Source organism: Leuciscus leuciscus, assembly GCF_965113295.1.
Source record: "Leuciscus leuciscus genome assembly, chromosome: 8".
In the NCBI taxonomy this organism is placed as follows: Eukaryota; Metazoa; Chordata; class Actinopteri; order Cypriniformes; family Leuciscidae; genus Leuciscus; species Leuciscus leuciscus.
Window position 1 is genome coordinate 12,114,595 of NC_138732.1, and position 27,805 is coordinate 12,142,399.

The 27,805-nt window shown below is 36.2% G+C and overlaps 1 protein-coding gene across 6 annotated transcripts in view; it reads left to right on the forward strand.

The window, feature by feature from the left end:
- Positions 1 to 27,805, forward strand: part of prom1a (prominin 1a) — a gene marked incomplete at its 3' end in the record, with an annotated part of 61,921 nt that overhangs the window by 25,937 nt on the left and 8,179 nt on the right. For 4 of the 6 annotated variants that reach the window (XM_082177848.1, XM_082177852.1, XM_082177851.1 and 1 more), the window contains exons 2-18: positions 2,320 to 2,378; positions 6,482 to 6,687; positions 17,198 to 17,318; positions 18,596 to 18,659; positions 18,738 to 18,827; positions 20,253 to 20,470; positions 20,597 to 20,671; positions 21,258 to 21,321; positions 22,318 to 22,477; positions 23,028 to 23,180; positions 23,285 to 23,408; positions 24,212 to 24,315; positions 24,569 to 24,653; positions 26,153 to 26,299; positions 26,432 to 26,503; positions 26,656 to 26,748; positions 26,941 to 26,958. In XM_082177848.1, the coding sequence (XP_082033974.1) occupies positions 2,320 to 2,378; positions 6,482 to 6,687; positions 17,198 to 17,318; positions 18,596 to 18,659; positions 18,738 to 18,827; positions 20,253 to 20,470; positions 20,597 to 20,671; positions 21,258 to 21,321; positions 22,318 to 22,477; positions 23,028 to 23,180; positions 23,285 to 23,408; positions 24,212 to 24,315; positions 24,569 to 24,653; positions 26,153 to 26,299; positions 26,432 to 26,503; positions 26,656 to 26,748; positions 26,941 to 26,958 (1,853 nt within the window). The remainder of the gene's footprint in view (positions 1 to 2,319; positions 2,379 to 6,481; positions 6,688 to 17,197; positions 17,319 to 18,595; positions 18,660 to 18,737; positions 18,828 to 20,252; positions 20,471 to 20,596; positions 20,672 to 21,257; positions 21,322 to 22,317; positions 22,478 to 23,027; positions 23,181 to 23,284; positions 23,409 to 24,211; positions 24,316 to 24,568; positions 24,654 to 26,152; positions 26,300 to 26,431; positions 26,504 to 26,655; positions 26,749 to 26,940; positions 26,959 to 27,805) is intronic. The other 2 variants (XM_082177849.1, XM_082177853.1) reach the window with 1 other exon arrangement.

Genomic DNA, 27,805 nt, shown 5'->3' on the forward strand with positions numbered 1-27,805 from the left:
ACAAGGTGTGAAGGTTTCAGTCTGAAATATATTAAAAACTGCTAATCAAGCTATTTCATGGGTTATTTCAAGGTAAAAAAGAAGTTAGACATGATGACTGGGAGCCACTTATTAAGGAGTTTCACATTTCTTTGAGGAAGTCATTCCTCCCTGTATAATTAATTCCTCATTGTTGGGTATGATGCAAAAGTAAGGCAATCATGTACCAAGGGATTTTAAAGAAGATTTCTTTCCTTGAATTAAGGTCATGCTAATTAACCAGGGACTTATAGGGACCGGCAAAATATAGTTAGACTGGCTAATGCAGTGATGGGTGATGTTTTTTTCATGGCCATATGATCCCCTAAACATTACTGCATCTGTCTGACTTTGAAGATGAGTAAGCCTTCAGGAATCATTGGAGGTCTCTGTAGAAAATGCAGTAACACTTTAGAATACTGTTCCGTTATTAATGAATAACTACAAAGGAACAAATGAGTTACACACTATTAACATTCTAGTTACTATTAACTATAAAGAAACTCTGATTGATAAATTAGTAAGTAATAGTGCTCAGTTGAATAAGGTTAGCTAATCAGTAACTACTGATAACTACTAACATTACTAGTGGGTTGTCATAACCTTCACTTTAGAATTAACTATACATTATGCATTATTCATATTAATTATGAACCTGTATATAGTAGTTCTTAGTAGTCATCTGGGAGGAATGAAAAATAGTAGTTATTGATTAGCTGGACTACCACATTCGACTATGCACTATTACTTACTAATTCATTAATCAGTTTCTTGTTAGTTAATCTTAGCTAGAGTGTTAATATTGTGTTGCTCGTTTGTTCCGCTGTAGTTATTCATTAATGACGGAGCTGTATTCTAATGTTTTACAGAAAATGCATGAAGGCAATTAGACCCATATTATTGCAACAACAAAAAAACAAAAAAAAAGACTTGTCAAGTTGTCACTTTAAGGGTGGCTGTACAGGTACAGTGAAGATTATTAAAAAAACATATTAGTTTTGTTCAAAGCCCTGAACATTTCAAAAATAGCTTTAGTAATACTTTATTGACTCTTTGCTACTCTTCGTAGCAGACTGAAAATCCCTGCAATGCACCAAGTGGAGGATGTACCTCTCTGTCTCTCACTCATTTCTTATGATGTTTTCAACCCACTTTAATGCTATAAGGCTTAGACTCAATTTTAAAAGAAATGTGTTCCACTACAAATGTGGCATTTCCGATTGAAGCAGGACTTTAATGAGATATATTTTTTTTTTTGGATGAGATTTAATTTTCTCCACAGGGAATTGATTGGATGGTGAGAAGAAATGCTCTCTATATGACAGGTTGTTTGAGAGGAGTGTCTGTAAAATAAGAAGAGGCGCTACGAATTATTCCATTTTGATGACACTTTACAAAGACAAACATTTTTCTAATTTATTCTTTCATTTTTATAAGGCCAATTTAGTTACTGTATCGTTAAAATATTACATCACAATGCATTGTTTATATTCTGCTATCTAATTTGTAATGGCGTGTTAAAGGCATTTCCCTCTCTGTGCTGATGATTGTCTACATACAGCTGTGGGACTGGAGGCTTGTTCCTTCAGTGTTTTGGGATGTTTGTCACCATTGCTTCTTTTGTATGTGATGTTGTATCCAGGTGATTTGTATGTTGAATGCTGGTGGTTACTAGACTATGGTGCAATGGGAATGGAAAACATGAACCTTCAGGATCTAGAGAGTTATACTACTGCTCCTGTCTACTGAAATGGAGAAAAAAACAAAATCTGCAAAATGCAATCTGAAAATGTTAGTTTTTTACAGTTGACCTACTATGTGTTCAGATTTCTCCCATTCATTTGTTTTTTACAAGTGGTCTGTCACCTCCCCCTGAACTTTGTCTCTGTTTGTGGATACATTTGCACACACATTTTAATGTTACAGAGCACTGTTTTTTCACTGTAATTTTAATATGATTTGTTATTGCTTTTGCTTGTAATCTAAATCTTTAATGCATCATAATGCAAATTTTATTAGCACAGTCATACAAAACTCAGATGCTCCCGGAGGAAATTTTATGATGTCTGTTTGTATGAAGACAACTAATATTTTCTCTCAAGATTGTGGCACTGGGGGCAGCTGGGGGCTAAGCACTCGATGAAACGGTACTGAAGGGTTACGCTCATCCACAGTAGGCTCGTTGTTGGTGGTGTGTTTTTTCTTCATCTGGATGCTGAATAACATTACGTAACCTGTTCTGACGTGGTGGCACTGAAAGAGGCCGAAGCATGCTGACTTTGTTTTCCCCTGTCATTGCAGATCTCGTCATCAGAGTGGCGAAGGATAAATTCGGAGCCATACAATCCGAGTACCAGAAGGTAAGTGCATGTGACTGTGCCTACCTGAACCTCCATGCCATTACGTGCTCCGCCACCGAAGTTAAGTTGTGGGGACATTGTCTCGACGCATCTATTATGAAACAATATTTTAATTGAGTATGAAAGCCACGGAGCGAGCTTTGCCCTGTTATGCTCTTATTCTGGAAGAGCTGTTAATTGCTTTTGGCATTATAGCCTGTAGTAAATAGAGGAAGAAACTATTTGTTGCTTTTTAATAACGAAAATGAGTTTAATTAAACAACAGCTCTTGCTTTGAAGTTTCAGCATCCTACTCTTGGGAACAAACAAACATATGGGGCAAAACTTAATGAATCACTTTCGCCAACATTTCCTGTGTTGTTGAGAGGAAATATGATCCCGGAGAAACACAGCCCGATTATAGTGCTCAAAGTGCTTCAATTTACCACATTTATTTCTCACATTTATTATATTATATTATATTACAATTATTATATATTATAATGGCTATCATTTAAAAGTTAGTTTTTTTATTCACACTTATATTCAGCAAGGACACATTAAATTGTTTTAAAATTACATTAAAGGCTTTTACATTGTTCGAAACATTTCATATAAATGCTGTTCTTTTGAATTCATCCAGCAGAACAACTGTTTTCAACATCAATAATATGAAGAAATGTTTCTTGAGCACCAAATCAGCATTTTAGAATGATTTCTAAAGGATCATGTGACACTGAAGAATGTGAATGAAGGGTTTTTATTAATTTTATTCACATTTTATTCAAGGGTAATCACTTAAAATGTATTATTAAGTTGGCTTTAATTTAAATGAGCATGTCTTTACAAAGTATGTAGTGAAATTTTATAAGGCTGAAGAACGATTATCTCAAAATTGTCAAACATCAGCCAATTAACCTAAAATCACGCTTTACTTTTCAGTTTTGCTCTGTTTTGCTCTTGTAACACTTAAGAATTTGGAAAGCTGGATATGGATGTGACAGTCGGCCAAATCCATGATTCACTCAATCCCTGGGACTGTCAAAATGGGTCTGGTTCCCATTACAGATGACAAGTGTTCTTCCTAGTTCTTAAGTGATTTTATTTGCCTATTTGTTTGACTGTTTATTTGATTTGGCTTACCATCTGTTCTGTTTTTTTTTTTTTTTTTTTTTTTGCTGTTCTGCATGCCTCATCATCTGGCATCTCCCAGCCAGAAAACATTGTTCTGACGCTACAGGTAATGTGTGTGTCCTGCTAGTCGTGTCAAGGGCCAAACCGGGCCCAAGTCTGACCACCCTCATCCCTTAGTTCCTCCTAACCCTTACAGAACCCAGCCCTGTACTCATGCTGTTCACAAGTTTGTTTCAGTGTAACTTTATGGTCTAATTTTTATTGTGGTTATGTCATCCATAATGCAACATTAGGTAGCTAAAAAAATTGTAATAGACATAGGGTGCACTGGTAAGGACAGTAAGGGCCCTGGCTCACTACACATTGGGACATTGATGGTGACATGACAACAGTTTCGTTGTCAATGTCACTGCAGGTATTTATGAACAAAAGCAGAACTAATATTTTCTGGCATTTATGTTTTTAATGTTATTTAAAGAACAGGTGCAATAGAAAGGAGACAGAAAGTTAGAGAAAGAGGAATTGTGACACCCAAATTAAAGAAAAACCAATTAGAGCTGTTTAATATTCCATTTAATGGATAGCAAATGATTTGCAAACAAAAATATTTAATTTATACAAAAATCACACTAGATTTTGAATATTTCTACTTCAAACTGTATTTAATTATTATTTAATTATTTATGTGTTAAATGTGCAAATATATTTAACATTTAATGTGTTATTTTATATTTAATACAAGTTAAATATATATTTTTTAGTCTTTCCTTCTTTTGACAGGAAGTGTTTACGTTGGAATTAAATGGCAGATATTGTTTAGTGTGCTAAAAAAAAACAGGGAAAAACAATAATTCATAATCCCCAAATTAAAGACCTCTTAATATAATCAGTTTTCAGGTTATAATCAGGCTTTTTTCCATTTAAGATTTTTTTATGATGTTACATTTTATTTAAACTAAGAACCTGCAGGGACTTTTCTCATTCACACACATGCTCCTAAATACATTTGAAAGTTTGCAAACACCTCTGTTTAGTCGCAAATGCTCGCACTATCGAGCCCTGATGCCTCCATTATTTATGATAAAGACTCCTAATTTATAAAAAAGCAGCATATTAAAACATTTTTCTTCTAAGATGCTGCAAGCTGAATTCAATTTATCTGTAATGTGGCGGCTGGAGACAAAAGGCATTGGATCCAAGTGCAGTACACATTTATTGAAACAGGACAACTGAAATAACTCTAGACAAGGAACAAGATAAATCCAGCAGGCACATGAACAAGAAGCTAACAAACACACACGATACAACTGTATATTGGCAACGCTAGACAAGGAACAAGAGAAACACTGGGGTATATACAGTATACACAAAGGGAAAACAAGGTTAACAAGATAACAAGGGGGAGTGGCTAATTGTCATGGGAACACAGAGAGTAACTAAGGGAACTAACAAGCCACACCTGGGGAGAACTACAACACATGGCACAAGACAGGAAATAACACAAAAGTCCTCACTCAAGACAGGGGAACACAGGCTGGGATCAAGTACCACATATCCATGCGCTAACTGCTACACCTTAGCTCGAAATCAACATTACACACTTTTAATACAGTTTTAAAATGGGGAATAATTGAACTATAACTGAATTTAATTCATTGAACTTTTTTCTTGGCCATCCTATATTACAATTACAGGTATTAAATGTCAAGTCAAGTCAAGTCAAGTTTATTTGTATAGCGCTTTTCACAATACAGATTGCATCAAAGCAGCTTCACAGTATTAAATTAAAATAATACAACAAAGTTTGTTTCAAGAGGAATTTATTGATTGATAAAATTAAATTAAATATCCCCAAAATATCCCCAACTGAGCAAGCCAAAGGCAACAGTGGCAAGGAACCGAAAAAATGTCTCTTTCATCTCTGTAATTGGTAAGATAATCACAGATACACAGAAATGTCCTCATCTGCTGCCTGCAGTTTTTCGCTTAGCTATGACCCAGTGAGGTGTGCGGCTGCGCTAACAGGGAGGATGACATCCATAGATGAGCCAGTCTGAAGCTTGAATATGCTGATACTAGAGAAGCTCAGCAGAGGGTCAGAACGGTCAATAAACTCATGCCCTGGTGTTATGCTATATGTGTGAAGTCCCCCTTGATAGTCTAGCGGCTAAGCTTTTGTGTAATTTCCAGCGACACTTTCAGTTCTTACCCACATAGGCATGAGGGGAAATGAGCTTTTAAAACCACTTTTAGAGAATTTTAAATATGGAAAGGCTCTACCCTTGAGGAGAAGCGAGGGTTATTGGTGACAGACAAAGCCTCTGGTTTATTCAGCGGATTAAGCTTATCCGCAGACTAGCCTGAGGAGAGCCCTGCTCATTCAGAAGTGTCCATAATGCCTCGGGACGTGCAAACGGATTCAATGGCAGCATATGGATAAAATGTTTAACATTATTCCATCATGTTACATACAGTATGGAAATTTTGCATGGTTTAATTCCCCTCATTTAAAATGCAGTTTCCTTGGAAGACTTTTGAGACAAGGATAGTTGCTTCACTTAGAAAAAAGCTTCCTCTAGCAAATGTTTTGCTTGTCTCATTGCCTTTTTTTTTAAATTATGAACCATGAAAATATTTTGTATCTTGTTAGATATATCTTGATGTTCCTTTTAAAAACAGTTTAACATAATAATAATAATATAATAACATTATAATATAATATGTCTCTATATGAAGTACTCATTTAGTGTAATTATAGTTCTAAAACATACACACACGACACTCTTTCCTTCCTTTTAGTAGTGGATGAACTAATCCGAAAATTTAAACCTATATAACTTAATGCAAATTAAGACTTAACTGAGATTTATTTTCCTGAAATTCATTGTGGATCAGGCTTATACTACATTGAGGAAACTATCTCAAATAATAACTCAATTTGTTTGCATTTATTGAACATTCTAATCTGTGTAACTTTGTGTTGTGTGCAGGTGATTTATTATGAGATTGGTTTTGTGGTGTGTGCGGCACTGGGCCTGCTGTTCACCGTGCTGCTGCCGCTGGTGGGACTTCTCTTTTGTTTGTGCCGATGCTGTGATAACTGCGGAGGAGAGATGCACCAGAGACAGCGGAAGAACGCAGACTGCCTTAGAGGACTGCTGACCACATTGTTACTCACAACCACCTTCATTATCACGTAAGTTTTTTGCATTTGTCTGAATGCGCAGATGCGCTTGCATGCGTAACCTTTGACACGGTTTCCGTTTCAAAACCTAGTGTGATGCTTACATAGGCAGTATTTTAAGGTATCATATGCACAAAAAGGCAAAGGAGGTTCCAAAAGGTCTGTCTACCAAGATGCCTTCTTTTGAGCAGATTAGTATTCAAATCATCACATATATCTTACTCATTTTTTATGAGTAATTATTAATTAACTACATGTAGAGTGACGGTTAGGGTTAGGGTTTGATTTAGGGTTGGTTACTTGTAATTATATATAATTTACAGTTATTACTATAGTGTAACTATATTATTACAGCAACTAGTGATGTCCGGTTCGTGAACGAATCGTTCTTTTGAACCGGTTCTTTTTAGTGAACTGGTCGAACCAGTACACTGAATCGGACTGAATCGTTCGAAACAGTTCGCGTCTTGCGTCAGCACTGATCCACAACAAGTTACTAAAGTTACTCACTTTCAGACATGCCTGAGTCCTGACAGTCCCTTCGACTCAAAATAAACCAATATCCCGGAGTAGGCATATATGTTACTCCAGTAAATCCAACAGTTCACTGAACTGAGACATGTTGTGCTGAGAGAAGTGATGAGCACGAGCAGTTGATACTGAGCATGCGCACACTACCGAACGTACAGGTACAGCGGTTCTCGAACCACCAGTACAGAACCGAGAACTGTTTCTTTCGGACGCGTTCGATACGGAGAACCGATGAGCTGATGAGCTGAGCATGCGTGCAATTCTTTCAGAGGGACGAAATGCATGTTTCTTAAGTATTTTATTGAACATCAATAAGTGTAACAAAATAAAACATGTTAGAAACATGTTTATCACATAGGCTACTGCCTTTTCACTGTATTATTTTAAAGATTGGAAACACAATGAATGGATTGTAAAACTAAACATTTATTATTATAGCCTACTAAAACATTATTTTCTGGAACAGATCATTTAATTTCTAAGTAAGTTGATATACATTTTTGACGTAAACTCTTGCCAAGGTTTTAAAGGGTGCAAAGTAAATGTTTATAATGTGTTAATCAAAACATAACGTATTAAACATACTGAAGACATGCATCGAGTTTTTAGTTTTGTCGACTGAAGGCTATAGCCTGGTTTCAGTAGTTCTCAGCTCACACACAGGCATATGCTATGGTTCTCGAGTCAAGAACTGGTTGTTGCAGCAGTTCTCGGATCACCAGTACAGAACCGAGAACTGTTTCTTTCGGACGCGTTCGATGCAGAACCGACGAGCTGGAGAGACTGCGCATGCGTCTCTGAACCGAACTTTCTTTTGGCCAACTGATGCTGTGTTTATACTGTCTATGTGCTGTGCTGATACATGAGCACAGGTGAACCAAGGACTTGAATGAGGGGCCGAATTCGGCGAAATGTAAGTTAAAATGAAAATGATGAAGACCAGTTTATTCACTTCAAGACATGTAAAACATCCGCGTTTGCGCATCGCCTTAGGCCTACTACAGGGTTCATTTTCAAAACGTAAATGTAAGAAACCTATCCAAGATGATTATGACGATGAGTACTATTATTTAACTGAAGTTATGATTACAAATGCCTTTATTTGAATGTATTTTTATCCGCCGGGATGATAGAATTGACGTCATTACGTGATGACGTAAAAGAACTGGTGAACCGGTTCATTGAAACGAACTGTCCGAAAGAACCGGTTCGCGGAAAAGAACTGGACTTCCCATCACTAACAGCAACGTGTAACTGCGCCACCTTAAAATAAAGTGTTGCCAATTTATTTAAAGCAACACCATGTAAGTTTTGCTCTTGGGGTCCCCCTACAGTTGGGAAACAGTATTGTCTTCTACTACTGTTAAAATCTGTCATGGTTACACCAGGGGATACACCTGCATTTGTTGACAAGCCGATACCCCTGAACTCTGCAGAAGGAGTTCTCACATCTTGGGCAGACTGCCTGCGTTGCGTTTGAAATGTCTTCATCCCAAGTACAGTGGTACTAAATAAATAAATAAATAAATATATTTCAGCATGTCATATGAATATAATTTAATGGGTTTTATTTTTTTCAAACGCCAAAAGATCGTGTAGCTCACGTTTACAAGCCAGTGTCATTATAGTAGCCTATTGGCTACTGTTTTACAGAATGGATATGCTAATTCAATTCAATGTTTGTGTGGTAGGTAATAGCCATATATCGTCAATATTATAATATCAAGCTACCATAGATGAATCTGCAAAGTTGAAAAATCGATTTGCATTATAGCCTGAGACAAGACACTTTCACCAGAAAAATAAATAAACAAACATGACTATCAGCCTGCAGTCATTAGGCTAGTTAGACTAAAAGATGATTTTGTCCGTCTAATCATGTATTATTTACTTGCAAGAATGCAGCCCCTACCAAACTTGTACACACCGTTTAGACATAGGCTTACTTCTGACTTTTTTTTTTGTCCTAAAAAAAGGGGCTTTGTCATAAAACACTACTCCAACATTAGGCTGTACAAAGCCATGACAACAACATAAACACGCTATACCAGCCGGCAAACAAACGCTAGTTGGGCTCTCACGTCCGAATTTGAGGAAATGGGGGATGGGGGGTGGTGGGTGGTGGAGGAAGTGAGGTATGCCGTAAAGCAGTCGAATTTTGTAGTTCTTTTTATGCTCGGGTTACTACCCGAACCCCGAAGTTCCGTAGTGCCAGTAAAAGTGATACAGACCCCGTCAGGCTATGGCAGACGTGTCATTCAACCTATTGTAAGTCGATGTACCATCACAAGGGTCTTGGAAATATATTATGAAGGTTGAAAAACTCCATGGCGTTGCTTTAAATAAATGATTTTATAAAAATAAAATAAAAATCAAGCTCTATTGAAATCAATTATGTCTCTAATTGTGCAAACCTTACAAATTGGTCATGTATGAGGTGCCACTTAAAAGGCAGCTAACTATGTATGTAGTAGACAGCAAAGGCAGCTCGGTAGTTTTGGAACACAGCCTAAAGGTCCTTGCACACTGAGTCCGAAATTTTCGTATGCGTTTTTTTGTATTTGTCATTCGGTAGCTCTGAATTGTCAAAACACCTCTCAAAATGCTTGCTACGGATGTGAATAACACAGATAATCGGACCCAATCCGATTTTTTTTTTTTTGACGGACAAAAGTTTCGGAGGCAGTGTGTAAACGTGATTGACACAACGTGAGGTCGTATTTATTTTTTTACGTGCAAAAATGTTGGACTCTGTGTGCAAGGACATTAAATCATCAAGAGCAAAATTCAAAAGCTCATAAGTTCAATCAAAGACCTCAGCATGGATACTTTTGAGTTTGCAGTTAATCTCCCTGTCCTAAAGTCGCCATGTTCCCAAAAGCATATTGTAGACGAGTGTACACCACAGAAAGAAATACAGCAGGATCGCACAATAGCAGGAACTCCAGGATAGCAACGGCACACTGAATAGAGTGTTTGATGTGCCTCTGCTTTATGGATTCAGCTGGCTGGCTCTTTATTAAAGATTCCATAGCACATGCCTGGCTGCCTGGAGATGGGCATGTCTCCTCATGCAAAAGTCTCCCAGGATTTCAACCTTCATGATTCTTATCAAGCCATAACTGGGGCTACTTTACACACTGCTCTCTTCAGGGTCAATCTTGCTTATAAGTAAGACAGGCGCCAACCAGTCTCTTTGTAGGAAGTTTAACTGAAAATCAATCAGATGTTATGTGATCATCCTAAGAGGACTCTCACAGAGAGATTATGGAAATGTTCTTGAGCTTGAAGCATCTCCAGGGGTGTAGGTTATGAATACGAATAGTGTTTGTCTTAGTAACGGGGTGAAACCTGGAGTTTTGTTGACCCGTCTTGTCCTTTATATTTTCCAAACTTAGAAATGTTATTGTAATTGCTTGATGAACTCGGGCCGCTTTCTGAGGACTCTGCGGTTTTCTTTTGAAACATTGGGCGTAATGTAGGCTTGATGAATAATTAAAGAAGTGACCCAATTATGACAAGAAAATTCATCATTAGTGCCATCTTACTTTTAAGAGAAAAACAGCATTTCTTAGGGACACTGTCGGCCCAGTCATGAACACAATTTAATACTGTGAAGCTGCTTTGATACAATCTGTATTGTGAAAAGCGCTATACAAATAAACTTGACTTGACTTGACAATGGTGTGATGGTCAGGCAAAATAACAGCTTTAGGCATCTATTAATTGTATTTTTAGTTAATTTCCTGTAACACTTTGTCAGGCGGTTTTCTAGACTTTTTGTATCACTGACATCCACGACTATCTGTTTGTTTTATGCTTAACAAGCATGATTCGGATGTCTGCAAGTAGTGAAAGATAATTTGATGTCATTTGTGTAACTACTAAGTAGTAAACCTGGTAAGATCATTTTTTTCATGTTTCTTAAAGAAGTTTCTTATGCTCACCAAAAATACAGTAAGAACAGTAATATTGTCATTACTTCAAAATATTGTCAGTAATATTGTCATTATTAATGATAATACATCATTACTTCATTCTTCAGTGTCACATGATTCATCAGAAATCCTTCTAATATGCTGATTTGCTGCTCAAGAAACATTTCTTGTTATTATCCATGTTGAAAACAGTTTTGCTGCTGAATATTTTTGTTGAAACTGTGACACATTTTTTAGAAAGTACAAAAGAAGAAAATTTATTTAAAATGGAAATTAATTAACAGTGTAAATGTCTTTACTGTCACTTTTGATAATTCAATGTGTCCCTTCTGAATACGTATTTATTCAAAAAAATATTACTGACTCAAACCTTTTGAATGGTAGTGTATATATAAAACATATATTACATGTTTTCTTACTATTGTCTTACTATGTATACGGCATGTGCCATTAAGTTAAAAATAGATGCTATTGCCGTTATTTACAAATGACCGCTCGAATAAATTTGTGTCCTCGTTCTGAGGAAGGCTGCTCTTTAAAACATAATGATACACTTTGATGCTTTTGCATGCCGTTTTTATTATAGATTTATGTAATTCTGTATGTGCATTTATATTTAAACAGTCCTAAATCAAAGTAATAGTTTAACAAAACATGGATCATAAATTTTGCATTGACATGGATAAGACATCAGGGTTTACATAGATTTAAATTAGGAGATTCATTCATTAAATTGATAATCTTTAACCGTGGTCCTATATGTAAAGTCGCACACACATATTTACAGAGAGGAACATTTCATTGCTAATAGCTTGCATTTTAAAGCCTATGAGACTTAATGGATCTACTTTTTCCTTAGATGTTTCCTGAAATTCCTTAGGGGAATTAAAAATAGACACAAATGAGAATTGCTGATGGAAAGTAGGGTCTCTAAAGCTCAAATAATTGTTCTTTGGAACAATTAGATGAGAAATATTTGAGTTTGACATTGAAATCTCTCAGTTTTGAAGATACACAGTTGGAGACTGTGTCTAGAGAAGACATATATAAGCTTACTGCGGGACAATCTAAGGAGAATCTGAAGCAAATGTTTCCATTTGCTCTCAGTTTAATCTTGTTGCCATCTAGTAGAAACTATTGAGATATTAAGGTGGTCTAATTTGTGATTTTACATTGGTGTGTGGCGCTCTATACGTGAGGGACTCGCTCGGCTGACTGTTTCTTAGCTGTGATTGGATGTAGAGCAGAAACCCGGCTGCTACTCAGAAGGAGTGTTATGCTCAGGGCACTGGAGGTCACCGGGGCCACTGCTCCTCTGCCAACCCCGGGGCTCAGCTTGCAGAGACGGCCTGTCAAATTCAATACAGTAGAGCCTGTGAACCCACATGACATCCATAGTGCAGCTGGGCTGTGCAATACTCACACATTCATTCATTAAACCACCCCCGTTTAATCATAGAAAAGCTACATTTACACAGTATTTGTGCTGTTAAATGTCAGTTTAGCCTGTTTTCGATTCCTTCATCCTTGAAATATTATAATAGATCTTGATTCAGTCTTGGTAATTAATCGTTGTAGGCACATATGTGTATGTGCTTTTTTTTTTTTACATTTTTGTTTAGCGCCCACCTTTCCAGCCTTAATTAGACTCTGCAGTTTTCTCAGTTCAGTGTTCGGTCTCGTCTACATTTAGGTTGATGTGGTTTATGTATTTCTCCTGCGTTTCTGTATTTGCATCTCTAACGGTCTATATTAAAGACTCCCTTGAGTATTTTCCTGTTTGTGTGTATTGTTTACCACACCAGCCGTAGCATACAGTAGAGGAGCAATGCAGATATACTATAACTACAGATTTTAAGTCATGAGCTGTCAGTACAATATACTGCAAAATCTTAACATACATATATAAACACATGACTGCAAAGTTGAGAGTGTTGGGGAGTCTGATTTCATGACATCATTCTCAGTTTCTATAGTAACAGCGATTACTCTGATTGGTGGACCTCTCTTCAGGATTTTGACTACTGTGATACTTCAGTTAGAATTGGGAAATTGAAATCCCACTGACTTATGGTGTGGTCCTCGAACAGTTTGGAGTTATGAAAGGAATCCTTGGTGTAAATATATTTTAGAAACCCTGATTTAAGGTGACTAGTGCCTGAGGATTGTCTATATCTGGTTAGCAATGTGTGAATGTGTTTGCGTAGGAGAGAAACCATGGTTATGGTGACAATATGTCCTGATGTGAATCTTTATGGTGTGTGTGTGCGTGTCTGCATGCGTGCATGTGTGTGTAGTACAGCTCTCCTTGGCACATAGCTGTACAGTTGACTTTCATCAGTGTATTTACAGGGTTGTGATTGTGTTATAAAGCAGCCTTTAAATAGATACATCATCAGATATTACCGTCATCAGTCCACCGAATACAAATGAAAATCAGTCGTTGTCTTCTGTCAGTTATGATCATGAATAATGAGTATTTTAGCTGTAATATTCAGCTCAAAGAAAAACGCCCACCATATTTTGGTGGCATAGAATGGAGAGAGAATGCTTTTGTTTGTGTGGTTAATCATGTGTCCTCCTTCTGTCCTACACTTGAATGGAAAAGAGAAATGATTGTCTCACACTTCAATTACCCGCCAGATCTGGCCTACTTTCACTGCACACATGGGGCTTGCCACATCCATTTCCACAAACATATTCAATTTAAAACTTGTGGAAACCTTTAAAGGAACATTTCAATTTCCTGTGGAATAATACATCTGAAGTCTAATTTGAAAGAAAAAAATATGTTTTTTTATTAATCTTCTGGCCAAAGGTTTGGACTCATTTATATTAAAATAGCCGTCATCAACAATAAAATATAATATGTTTTTGCTTTGTTAATTCATTTCCATTCTATAAATTGACCAACACTGAATGAACATTTTAGTGTCTTCAAAGTCCTCAGGTGCATCTGGAATGCTTTTTAACTAGAGGTTCCCATGTATGCTGGACACACTTGTTGCCTGTTTATCCAGTGCAATTCATCCATTTCCAGTTGTTTAACTGAAATAACATGCAGTAATATAAATTATGTCAAAGGTGTCCAAACTTTTGATTGGTACTAGTGAATATGTTTCATTTAGCAGTCATGGAGATCTATTTCAGTACATTGAAAAGTAGTTAAAACATCCTTTCCATCCAGCCTTCCAAAATAAATGGCTGACCCTCATTTTCCAGTCAACAGTGGCTGTCTTTGTCTGGGTCAGTAGCTTGGTGGTGTCGTCGTGGTGGGCCGATCGCATTACAGGTCTGTTGAGCACTGAGGAACCAACAGGTAGACCTGGAACGCCTTCACGGCAGGGTGAAATTAAACCCGGTGGGTCATCTTCTGTTTAAAGAGGCAGTCAAGGAGGTTCTCACCCCCACCCTGCTCCTCAAACCCCCTTAAGAGGCATTTATAGACAGGGACGCTGTGGGACCTGCCCCAGGGTCCAGTCTGGATGAATACAGCGATCATTGTGGAAGTAACGCGATTCCTGCCTCCATTAGTCTATGGAGACATTCTTCAGAGCACTGAACCAACCCAAGTTATAAAGCCTATTTTCTCCATGATGCCAAAGTGAGCTTAGAGCCATCTTTAAAGGAAAGATTTAATGAGGAATATGTATTGGTGAAATATCATACAGGTGTAGTTAACCACACAATAGTTTAAAAACTATTTAAAGTTACTTTTTTGGTATTGTCTATCTGTACCTCGTTGTCACTTGTTGTCGACACATGTAGGTATGTATGGTATGTATGTATATTATTTTATATTTAAAAAAATAAAGATTTTTCATATATAGATTTTTTTTTTTACCAGAAATGTAGATCCAAAGTTGCTTGTTAAAAAGCAAACTTCTCTTTGCTGGTTCATATGAGGTTCCCTGCAGAGTTTTAGGCCATCTCATTGCTCTCTGTGTGGAATGCATTTCGCCATCTTCAAAGCCTCTTTGTTCATTGCCTGCTATGTTTTCCCTGACCTTACAGAACAGAGCAGATAGCAGCTTACCAACACACAGTGAAGACAGAGAGAGGAGGACATGGGGAATAAGGGGGTGAGAAAGAGGAAAACAATGGTGCTTTGTAGCCAGCCACCCATTTTGATTCTCTATCAGTCTGTGGTCTGTTTCCCGCCCTGAGACCATTCTGCAATGCCCCCTATCTGCATATAAAGCACAACATTTCATCACATGTGAGTGATTTCACATCTTAAACTTTGGCCAGTTTGCTTATTGCTCTAATGAAATTCTTCGGTTGTATGTCCATTGAATGTCAAGTCAAGTCAAGTCACATTTATTTATATAGCGCTTTTTACAATACAGATTGTTTCAAAGCAGCTTTACAGAGATAACAGGAAAATAATGCAAAAAAGTTTGTTTCCAGAAGAAAAAAGCATCATAGTCCAGCTTAAGTAAGTTCAGTGATGTTTCATTTTTGTTTTAAAAAAGTTATTAATTTAGTTCATTTATATATATGTAGCCGCTCTGGAGTAAACTGTGATGTCATCGTCCAGCTCAGTTCAGTTCTTGTATAATAGTGTCAATGCAGGCAGATCAATATTATTGTTGAAAATGTAATTAAATGTTAAATTTAATGTCCCCTACTAAGCAATATATTACAATGTAATACTAAGAATGTATTTAAATTGCAATTCAGTAAAAGCTCACCAATACATATTCCTTTAGAACGACCTAAAAAACGAGTAGCATTACTTTGCATTACATCTTTTCTTTTGTACAAATTCTTTACAAAACAAGAACAACACTCTCTTTTTAAAATTCACTGCAGTATATGTTACATGGTCCATGTTTAAAGTTACAGGACAAAATGATTCACATGTTGCTCCTTTTGTATAGTTGGTAATGAAATTGAAAGACTAATACCTGTGTAGGTGTTCAACTACATCTAATTGTTTTGATAATATTTCATTTTTTAGATTTCAGAATATGTTTAAATGTGGTATTACTGTAGAAATGCAGAAAATGTCTGTCTTGTTCATTTTTGTAATATGCTAGGTTTTGAACTTAAGTTTAGGCTAACAGTTTTGAAAAGAGTATGTAAACACGTGCAAATTAGCCTGTAGGTGAATAGCGTTTTTGCTGTGTTTGTGTCTAAGTGAGAAAATAATTTATGTAATTTGAAATATGTAATCGTTCAATGCATTTTGTGGCAAAGTAGTGATAAATGATCCACAGTTTAGCCCACATAGACTGCTGTTGTGATCACTGTGTGAAGAGTTTTGAAAAAGTAACCTAAGGAGTATATCAGGAGTGTGTCGAAGCATTGATACTCTTCATATGCGGCAGCACCCACTGATTCATCTTTGTATGGTGCAATTACATTTGGTGAACAAAACCAAAAGAGTGACTACACATTTTGATGCAACATGACAAAAAGCCTTCCTGTTTGCGCTATTGTTGCATAAGTCAATCATGGCTTTTGTCCCAGACTGCAGTGAAAGCCTAGCATGATAGAAGACGGTGCTGCCAATGTTCAGCTGCTCCCACAGTAGCCATGAGCACACCAAATGAAGAAAGCCCAATTAGGATGTGTGAATCATCAATAGGTACTAATAAAGGGCTGTTTTTTCCTTGAAGTGTCTCTCTGTCTAATTAAGGAGAGCTCACAGTCACCCTTGTTTGTTTGAAATGCTTTGCCAACTGTGTCAGACGAAGGTTCCTTTGGATTTATTCACAGAGTTGCATAACAAAAGTGCTGTCTTCCTGTATAGACCTGCAGCAGTATGATGTTGCCTCGCAGTTCTCAATAAAACTATGCAAGAGTAAGAGAACATTCCCAAAGCGAGGCAATTAAAAGTATCCTAACAGAAGTATCCTCACCGAGCTGTGAGGAATATGCATCTTGTAATTGTATTGTAGTGCTGCCCCCTACTGGCACTCCGGAGAGTAACTTTTGGGTACGGCCATAGACAACTATTCACATTGAGGGGAACATGTTCTTTTACATAATTATGGTCCCATTTTTCCTTTTCTGGCCTGATATAATTTGTGTTGTTTATTCATCAGGGCAGGGGTCCTTTGTGCATATGCAGCCAATCAGAACCTGAGTTCTCAGCTGAAGAGTGTGAGGAGGCTGGTGAAGAGTAACCTAAGAGACCTGCACACCTTCGCCAATCAGACCCCTGCAGTGAGTAATACAACCATAACCAACATACACTATTATACTGTGATAGACGGACAGACGGAAGGATGGATGGATGAATGGATGGATGGATGGATGGATGGATAGATAAATTGATTGATTGATTGATAGATTGATATTGATGATGGATGGATAGACAGACGGACAGACAGACAGAAGCATGAACAGATAGATGAATGGATGGATGGATTGGTGGATGGATAAATAAATTGATGATGGATGGATGGATAGATAGATTGATTGATAGATTAATATTGATGATGGATGGATAGACAGATGGACAGACAGACAGACAGACAGACAGACAGACAGAAAGATGAACAGATAGATAGATGGATGGATGGATGGATGGATGGATGGATGGATGGATGGATGGATGGATGGATGGATGGATGGATGGATGGATGGATGGATAAATTGATGATGGATGGATAGACAGACAGAAGGACGAACAGATCGATTAATTGAAGGATGGATGGATGGATGATGGATGGATGGATTGGTGGATGGATAAATAAATTGATGATGGATGGATGGATAGATAGATAGATAGATAGATAGATAGATAGATAGATAGATAGATAGATAGATAGATAGATAGATAGATTGATTGATAGATTAATATTGATGATGGATGGATAGACAGACGGACAGACAGAAGGATGAACAGATGGATGGATGGATTGGTGGATGGATAAATAAATTGGTGATGGATTGGTGGATGGATGGATGGATAAATTGATGATAGATGGATGGATGGATAGATAGATAGATAGATAGATAGATTGATTGATAGATTAATATTGATGATGGATGGATAGACAGACGGACAGACAGAAGGATGAACAGATGGATGGATGGATTGGTGGATGGATAAATAAATTGGTGATGGATTGGTGGATGGATGGATGGATAAATTGATGATGGATGGATAGACAGACAGAAGGACGAACAGATAGATTGATCGATTCATTGATGGATGGATGGATAGATAGATAGATAGATAGATAGATAGATAGATAGATAGATAGATAGATAGATAGATAGATAGATAGATAGATAGATAGATAGATAGATAGATAGATAGATAGATAGATAGATAGATGGTTAACTGGTTGCTTGAAACAATGGTCAACTGAACAGTTCAGAGATCTGAACATTTTTGACTGAATAATGTTGCGATTGACCGAAAGTATTCTTTTTATTATTGGTGAGTGATGACTTGACAGCTAAATATATTGATGTGTTAATGTCTTCCTCAGCAAATTGATTACCTGATCTCTCAGTATGACACCGTGAAGCACCATGTGCTGTATGACCTGGAGAGTAAGTATGCTACAGGTCCTCTTTAGAGGAATAGAAGGTGTTGCTGATGTGAGGACTGATGTTGTGGTGTGTCTTCAGATGTAGGTCTGATCTTGGGTGGAAGGATACATGAGGAGTTGGGAAAAGACGTGCAGCCCGCCCTCGACGCGACTCTCAGCATGACTGGAAGTATGTCACTCGCTTTGGTTTTTTCTTTCTTCTCTTGTTTTCACCTTTTCTGGGAAAACTGTTTATTGTAATATATCATATATCACATGAGAATATAATGTTGATATACAATACGTTGGTTTTGGTAGTGTCTTATTTCACTGTTTTGTCTTTGATTTGTTAGTCAAAGTGGAGAAAGCCCTTAAAGGTAAAGTGATAATACACCCTGACTGGTCCTTCCCGTGACCTTCTATCTGTAACAAAGTTGTGATTGACTCCTTTTTCTTTCCCAACAAAACCTGGCCCAGTTATTTTCCCATATGTATTGTTGTATCTTTCCTTGGTGGAACCTGCCCATCCCATGTCTTAAAATCAAGATATCTGAACGGTTTTGATCTTGGGTGTAACGGTTACACTGAAAGATGCAAAGCCAACAATGTCATCTCACCTCAATGGATAATATTTATTTTAGCATTATTAAAGGGGACATATCATGAAAATCTGACTTTTTCCGTGTTTAAGTGCTATAATCGGGTCCCCGGTGCTTCTACCAACCCAGAAAGCGTGAAAAGTGACAACCCAGTAACTTTTTGTAAGCCTTTCTCTGCAAGCATGTCAAAAAATAAAAAGATCATATTTCGCTCCCCTTCTGATGTAGGAATGGGATCTTATTATAATTGTACCGCCGGTTAAACTGCACGTTTTCACCCACGGAGCCGCCGTTTGGTTTTCGCAAGTGACAACAGTGTAACCACTTCAATCGCAATGGCAAAAGTTCGAGCAAAGCATGCAAACTGTTCTGTCATTGCTGCACAGACGAGCACAGAACACTATATGACCAAAAAATGTCATAGCTGTCTTATAAAGACCTCAGGGAATTGTGTCAACTTGTGTAAAAGTTAAACATGACGGTACATGCAAGTCGATGAGATGCATCAATGTAACTCCACAACAACTACGTACATAAATGCATCCACTAACCATTCAGAAACATCCAGGTGCGCCTTAAAGTTGCAACCTCTTCCTGATTTTCTCCGTATAAAGGCTGCACTCCGCTACTGGTTATTTCTGAGATTTTGGATGAGTGAGATTCGCGTTTTCTTATTTCTGGAGTATCCGAAGCTCGTGTAAAGGATCGGCCGTCTTCTGAACGGAGGTCGGGGAGCAGCAGCTCATTTGCATTTAAAGGGACACACACAAACATTTTTGCTTCCACCCAAAAAGAGGCAAATTTGGCAAGCTATAATACATTATCTGTGGGGTATTTTGAGCTGAAATTTCACAGACACATTCTGGGGACACCATAGATTTATATTACATCTTGTGAAAAGGGGCGTAATATGTCACCTTTTAATCAAAGAAGCATGTGTGGATTTTGGTTAGTGTGAGCAGTCTCTATTTTGAATGTTCATTTGTGTTTCTTTGCTCATTTGTTCCCTCTCTTAGCAATGCGAGACACCAAGGATGCTCTAGAGAACGTGAGTTTGACCTTGGAGACTTTGCAGGAAGGAACAGTCAAACTGCAGGCTAACCTCAGCCTGGTGCGCGGCAGCCTTAGCAACGTCCTGAACGACCCTCTCTGCAAAGATCAGCGCTCGTCTGAGATTTGTCGCAACATGCTTATCACCCTTCCCAGGCTAGAAATTGCAGCCAACTACTCATCGGTATGAAAATGATTTCTCATCTTTTTTTTCCAACGTAGTGTTACCACAATGGTTGACAGAAGTTAAAATAATCAGAAAACCAAAACGCATGGCTGTTTTTTGTTGTTGTTTTTGGGGTTTTTTTAGTTGCCTGATGTGACCGAACAGTTAGACAAAGTGAATGAAGTTCTGAAGACGGATCTCAGCCAGATTGTAGAAAAGGTACTTTTTCCAGATTTCACATGAGGTGTTTGCATAGATTCAGGACAGAAAGTATTATATTTCAGAGTACAATAGGATATTCAACAGGAGACAAAACTTACATTTTATCCAAAAGTTTGGGGTCAGTATTTTTTTTTTTTTAAAGAAATTGAAGCTTTTATTCAGCAGGGACACATTCAGTTGATCAAAAACAAAGACATTACAAAAGATTTCTCTTTCAGAAATGTTTTTCTTGAGCAGCAAATCAGCATATTAGAATGATTTCTGAAGGATCATGTGACACTGAAGACTGATCCTGAAAATTCAACTTTGCATCACAGGAATACATTACATCATAAGATATGTTTTATTTTTTAACAAATAAATGTAGCCTTGATGAGCATAAGAAATTTCTTTCAAAAACATGAAAACAAAATCTTACCAACCCCAAGCTTTTGAACAGTATTATATCATGTACATTCAGTATTTTTTTATACAAAATTACAAAGACATTTTTTAATTGTTTACAGCAAGATCAGGAAGGTATATACAAATAAATAAGGTCAGTTTTGAATGATCTGCTTTGCTTTTCATCTGTGCCACACAGGGGTTTACATCATTCAATGACACTCCCACCATGGTAACAGATCAAACCCGGAATATTGTTGAAGGTGAGTTCAGAGATTAGAATTCAGATCTACCCAAAGATAGATACAGAATGTCCTTTCAGTAATTTGTACAAATATTTTTCGACTTTTAATCAATTTAATTAACAAGGAAGAATACTTTTATACCATTTATTAATCTAGGTTAATGTTAATTTCTAAATATACTGTACTAATACATTTTTAACAGTTGAAGTTAACCTAGTAAACTACTGTCCAAAACTTTATAAAATAAATTAATTCTTCTATTCTGCAAAAATGACAGTAAAAACATTTATATTGTTACAAATTTCTATTTCAAATAAAACTTTTTATTTATCAAACATTATTTCCACAAAATATTAAGCAGCATAATTGTTTTCAACATTGATAATAAATGTTTCTTGAGCACCAAATCAGCATATTAGAGTGGTTTCTGAAGAGTCATGTGACACTGAAGACTGGAGTAATGATGCTGAAATTTCAGCTTTGACATCACAAATTTTTTTTTAAATAATAATAATATTAATATATAAAAAGCAGCAAAATAGTAATAATATTTCACAATGTTACTGTTCTTACTGTGTTTTTGATCAAATAAAAGATTCTTTCAAAAACATGAAAAATCTTACTGACCCAAAACTTTTTAACAATAGTTCAAATTAGATTAATAAACGCTGTAGAAAATGTTATTAATGTTAGCAAATTTAAACTTATTGTAAAATGTTATCATTTAAACATTGCCATAGTGAAAATTGAATCATTTAATTGATTTAATTAACACATGACTTGTATTGACTTGTACCTAGATAATATTTAGCATATGTTCATTCTTTGTAAGGCCTGAGGATGATGGGCTTCACCAGCTAAACATCTTAGGGAGTTTTATTCCTTGCTACCGTCACCTTTGGCTTGCTCACCCAGACACAGACAATAAAACATAATTCTCTGAAAATACCATAGATTATGAGAAGCACTTGACAAATACTAAATATACGGTTGTGTCTGGTTGTTCTCCTGTAGGAGTGAAGGTTCTGCTGGAAGACATTGGGTCTAACATAACCACTTTCACCAAGCTCTTCCCGGTTCACAGCTCTCTGACCAACTTCACCAAAATGATTACTCACACACACTCTCAGATAGAGGACATCTACCCACAGATCGATCAGATGGATTTCTACAGGTACTTCACAAGCTCTCATCATCATCATCATCATCACATTTATTTATATTGCGCTTTTTACAATATAGATCGTTTCAAAGCAGCTTTACAGAGATAACAGGAAAAAAATGCAACAAAGTTTGTTTCCAGAAGAAAAAAGCATCATAGTCCAGTTTAAGGAAGTTCAGTTATGTTTCATTTTTATTGTAAAAAAGTTAATGATTTAGTACATTTATATATATGTAGCCACTCTGGAGTAAACCGTGATGTCATCGTCCAGCTCAGTTCAGTTCTCATATAATAGTGTCAATGCAGGCAGATCAATATTATTGTTGAAAATTTTATTAAATGTTAAATTTGATGTCCCCTACTAAGCAATGTATTACAATGTAATACTAAGAATGTATTTAAATTGCAATTCAGTAAAAACTCATAAAGCAACGACCTAAAAAAACGGGTAGCTTTACAATGCATTGAATTATAAACCTTCACAAACTCTCTCTCTCCTTTGTTTTCGAGGTAAAAAGTCTTCCATGTGACCTTGACGTTGTTCATAATGTTTTGTCTTCAGGTGGATCTGTTGTATTACCCTGTGCTGTATGGTTGTGCTTATCCTCGCCTTCAATTTTCTGGGATTGTTGTGTGGTATTCTGGGATTTGACAGGCACGCTTCTCCAACCACACGTGGATGTGTCTCTAATACAGGAGGCAACCTACTCATGGCGTGAGTTTGAGTGTAATATCAGTCTCTAAACCCATCAAATGGATGTGGTATAAAACAGACTTGTCTGCACTCACTCATTCACACACTCTTCCTGTGTCTCTCAGTGGTGTGGGATTCAGCTTCCTGTTCTCTTGGGTGCTCATGGGAGTGATAACAGCTCTGTTCTTGGCAGGGGGGAATCTTGAGAAGCTCGTGTGTGAACCCTTCCAAACCCGACAGCTGTTCAAGGTAAGAGAAACAACACAGCATCTCGGTATAGCACAAAGGTCTGAGACCACAGTGAAAATCAGATTTTTTTCATTTAAAACCAGGAAATAAAAAGGATTTTAGGATTTAGGATGTTTTAGGATGCGAAAACATTTAAGTTATGATGCAAAATTATTAAGGATAACTTGAGATTCTGCATTTTTCTAGGTCACTAATTGAATAAATGAATGTGCAGCATTGATCATGTGAACTGACAGTCAGATGTTTTTGCATTCTGAAATTAATGTTCATGTTTTCAATTCAACATTCCCCTTAGATTAAAATAAAAATAAATGTTATATTATATTATATTATATTATAACACTTTGCAATAAGGACTCATTAGCATTACTCAATACATAAACTAATAATGATCAATATATTTGTAAAAAAAAATGTATTAACCTTTGTTAATGTTAGTTAAAATTGTTCATGTTAGTTCACAGTGCATTAACTAATGCTGGCAAATATAACTTTTATATTTTAATAATGTGTTAGTAAATGCTCAAATTAACAATAACTAAGATTAATAACTGAAGTAGAAGTATTGTTTATTGTTAGTTCATGTTAACTAATCTAGTTAACTAATGTTAATGAATAAAATCTTATTGTAAAGTGTTACCTATTATATTATATTATATTATTTATGTTCCATTTAAACTTTTCCCTTATATTTTCATGTTGATAATATAATTTGTAATTCATTTAGTTTAAATTTAAAAATACAGGACAAATAAATACAAGGAAAAAATCTGTCTGATTTAGTGTGATCATGTTGTATGTAGGTGTTAGATACGCCCAACCTTGTCAACTCTGCTTGGAGAAACTTCATACCAGGATACCTGTACAATGACCCTGAGATGGACCTTACAGCTTATTCTCTCTACAGGTAACCTTTCATGTATATCTAATAAAACTGAACAATTATATTACTCGAATAACGACTGTTTTAAAGTGCTGTTAAGTGCTGTAAGGAATTTTATTTCAAAATATATTAACTCAAAGGGCATATGCAAACAAATTATGCTTGACATTTTCTCAGAACTAACTTTTCTGAGCCATCTTACAACAGAATGGTCTTTGTTCGTAGTCCAGCAGATGGCAGCAGAGTGAATGCTTTCCCTTTTTCTCTCCTTTCTCAGTAATTGTAAGGACAACAGAGGGATTTACTCAGCTTTTCATCTGGATAAGATCTTCAACATCTCAGCCTTCTTTAACACCAGTGTGGTGAGTGGATCAAAAGCTTAGCTCATGTGAACACGCAGATCACAACTAAATATGTACTAGCTTTCAAAGTCCCACTCTGAGATAAGTGATGTGACTGTTTACACCAGATGCCATTATGAAGAGGGTATATTGAAATGTTTAATGAGTGAGATGCAAACTTCTTAATTAATTTTTGAGTGCTAGGTGTGAACTAATAACTATCTAACCACCAGTTTGGTTGTTGGGACAAATTTAAGTTGACTATGAGTTCTTGCATTAAAATACACACATACACACATTTACAAGAAAGCAGATATTAGATTCAGATGAGTCAGTCTTATTTGAAGCAGATGATACTTGTTTTTCTTTTCTTGCAGATTTCTGCCAACTTTAGATATATTTCATGTGAAATACAGTTTTATAAGAGCTCTGATGTGGTGTGGTTGGTCAGAAAGAACAGGAAGTTTTTTCAATCCAGTGTTAGTTGTTTTTCTCTCTGTTCTCTGCAATTGGCAGAATATCTCAAAACATTTCATTTGAAACTTTTATATACAGCGTCTATAAATGCCTTCATTTCATAATGATTTTTGTTTTCAGTTTAAATCCTGCAAGCCAACATTCTTGATCCACTGTCACATAGGATTCAAAAAATCTGAGACCACATCGAATGGAAAATGTTAGGATTTTTTATAAAAATGTATTATACAGACAAATGTTTTTGCTTCTATTGAAGCACAAGATGTTCTTTGGATCATCTCAAATCAATAATGCATAATAATGTATTTATTATAGTTATTTTGTATATTTACCGTGTGTGTGTGTGTGTGTGTGTGTGTGTGTGTGTGTGTGTGTGTGTGTGTGTGTGTGTGTGTGTGTGTGTGTGTGTGTGTGTGTGTGTGTGTGTGTGTGTGTGTGTGTGTGTGTGTGTGTGTGTGTGTGTGTGTGTGTGTGTATATATATATATACAAAATAAATATATATAGTCTGAGCTACTAGTAAATAATAAAAGTTAAAAAAGTAAAAACCTAAAATATATACAGTATATATACATTATTTATTATTTTTATTATTATTATAGTAACACTTTACAACAAGGTGCCATTGGTTAATGCATTAACTAACATTAACTAACAATGATCAATACATTTGTCACTGTATTTATTCGTCACTGTTAATGTTAGTTAACAAAAATACAATTGTTTATTGTTAGTTTATGTTAACTCAGGCCCATTACATAATATTAACTGATACAACTTTAGATTTTTATAATGTATTTGTAAATGCTGAAATTAACATCAACTTAGATTAATAAATGCTTTGGAAGAATTACACTGTTAGTTCATATTAACTAATTGCAGTTAATACCTAATGTTAACAAATGGAACCTTATTGCAAACTGTTACCATTTTTATTTATTAGTGGTCTTGACTTCGGGGTCCCACTTTTTAGTTCTAGAATATTACAACCCATACTAATTTCCTAGATGTCAGAATCATATAGAGCCTCTTTTCTTTCTGCAGTACTCCAAGGATGTGTCGAAGAAGTTTGAAGGGATGAAGGTGGACCTACGTGGCATCATTCTTCTGGAGTCAGAAGGCAAACAGAATCTTATCAGCTTTACTGAAACTGGCATTAATGAGATTAACTTTGCTGCTTATTTGGAGGAGGTACATAACATACATAAAAGCACATACACGTTTTGATTGAAACTTTGCTCCACATGCTTTGGTCATGTACAGTCCAAGATTAGAGAGAAACTGTGTCCTGTGGCTTCTCATGTGTTTCTGTTTATCTTCCAGGTTAATAAAGGAGTGACTCGCGTTGATCTAGCTGATTTCGCCAGTCAACTTGATGCTCAAGCTGATCAGTTGGTAAGATATTTATTTTTGGTTCAATTAAAATAATTTTTAAAAAAAATCCAATAATTTTAGGTATTACATGAAATTCACTCTCATGTTTAGTACCAATGTGAATAACTCATTTTCTATTCTGTTTTAATAATGACTGTTTCTTTCTTATGCAGTCTAAAGGGACCTTGCAGACTTCATTAAAGGGACACGCTAACACTATAAGGCAGATCCACATCCAGCAAGTCATCCCACTGGAGCAGTCCATGGTAATCTATTCCTGTCTCATAGATTCTCTTTTGATTTTTTTCCTCCTTATTCATGAATGGTTGTGCTGAATCAGTTTGATTGCAAATTAAAAGCATCTGAATAATGTTCATATTGCCGTTCGCACCTGTCTGATTTTCAATGATCTTTTTTAATTTTCCTTAACACATTCAACGTGATTTATGGCTTTGAAGAAATATGTGAAAGCAAGGGTAAGCCTGTATCTACCAGTAATAGCTACATAACCTGCAAGTTGTTTGCTCCTTTTGGTTTCTACTTAGTTTTTTCTGTGACGCCATCATGAACAAACAAGCATCTTTTTAGAGTAACTTCATCCTGTCTTTGTCCTATTGATTTTCTTATTATTATTCGTTTTTTGAATTTATACAGATTCATAAACTGGTCAAAAGGGTGAAGTGTGGAATTTCTGTCCCTCTAGTGGCATCAAACAGAAAATAGTGATGTTTTCTAACATGTTGCTCAAACAATCCTTCCTGTTGTCTGCACACCATTGGTTAAAGCATTGTAGCTTTGCTAAAAAAAAAATAAAAAAACACACATAAAAAAAAATGGAGCAGTGTCAATGTTTTTACACATTTGGAGAAATCATCCTAGAAATGAATAGAATGAGAGAAAGCTTTTAACATTGAAAAATAAAAAAAATTCACTCTTCACCTTTGAAAAATAATGTTGGTATGCAATTTAGCAACATTTCATATTTTGCCAATGCTGATATGATGAGAGTTGATAAACTAAGGTTACCACTACGATTTTCAGGACTGAGACTTTTATTTTCTCATCCATACTAGATGTTTTACCGGTTAGATGTGATCTTATGTGAAATATAAAGCTCATCAATTGATGACCTTTTCCCCCTGTATCCCAAATATATCATTTAGTCCAACTGTTTTGTGTCACATCTCTTATTTATTGTGACATGATGTGCATGAAATGCATGTAATGCAACTGTCAGGGTGCATGACCCTCTGTCACCCTTCTGGTTCCCTTGAACTGTCAATTTGTTTCCAAAATGGTCATTTACAGTACTTTTTGCACCAT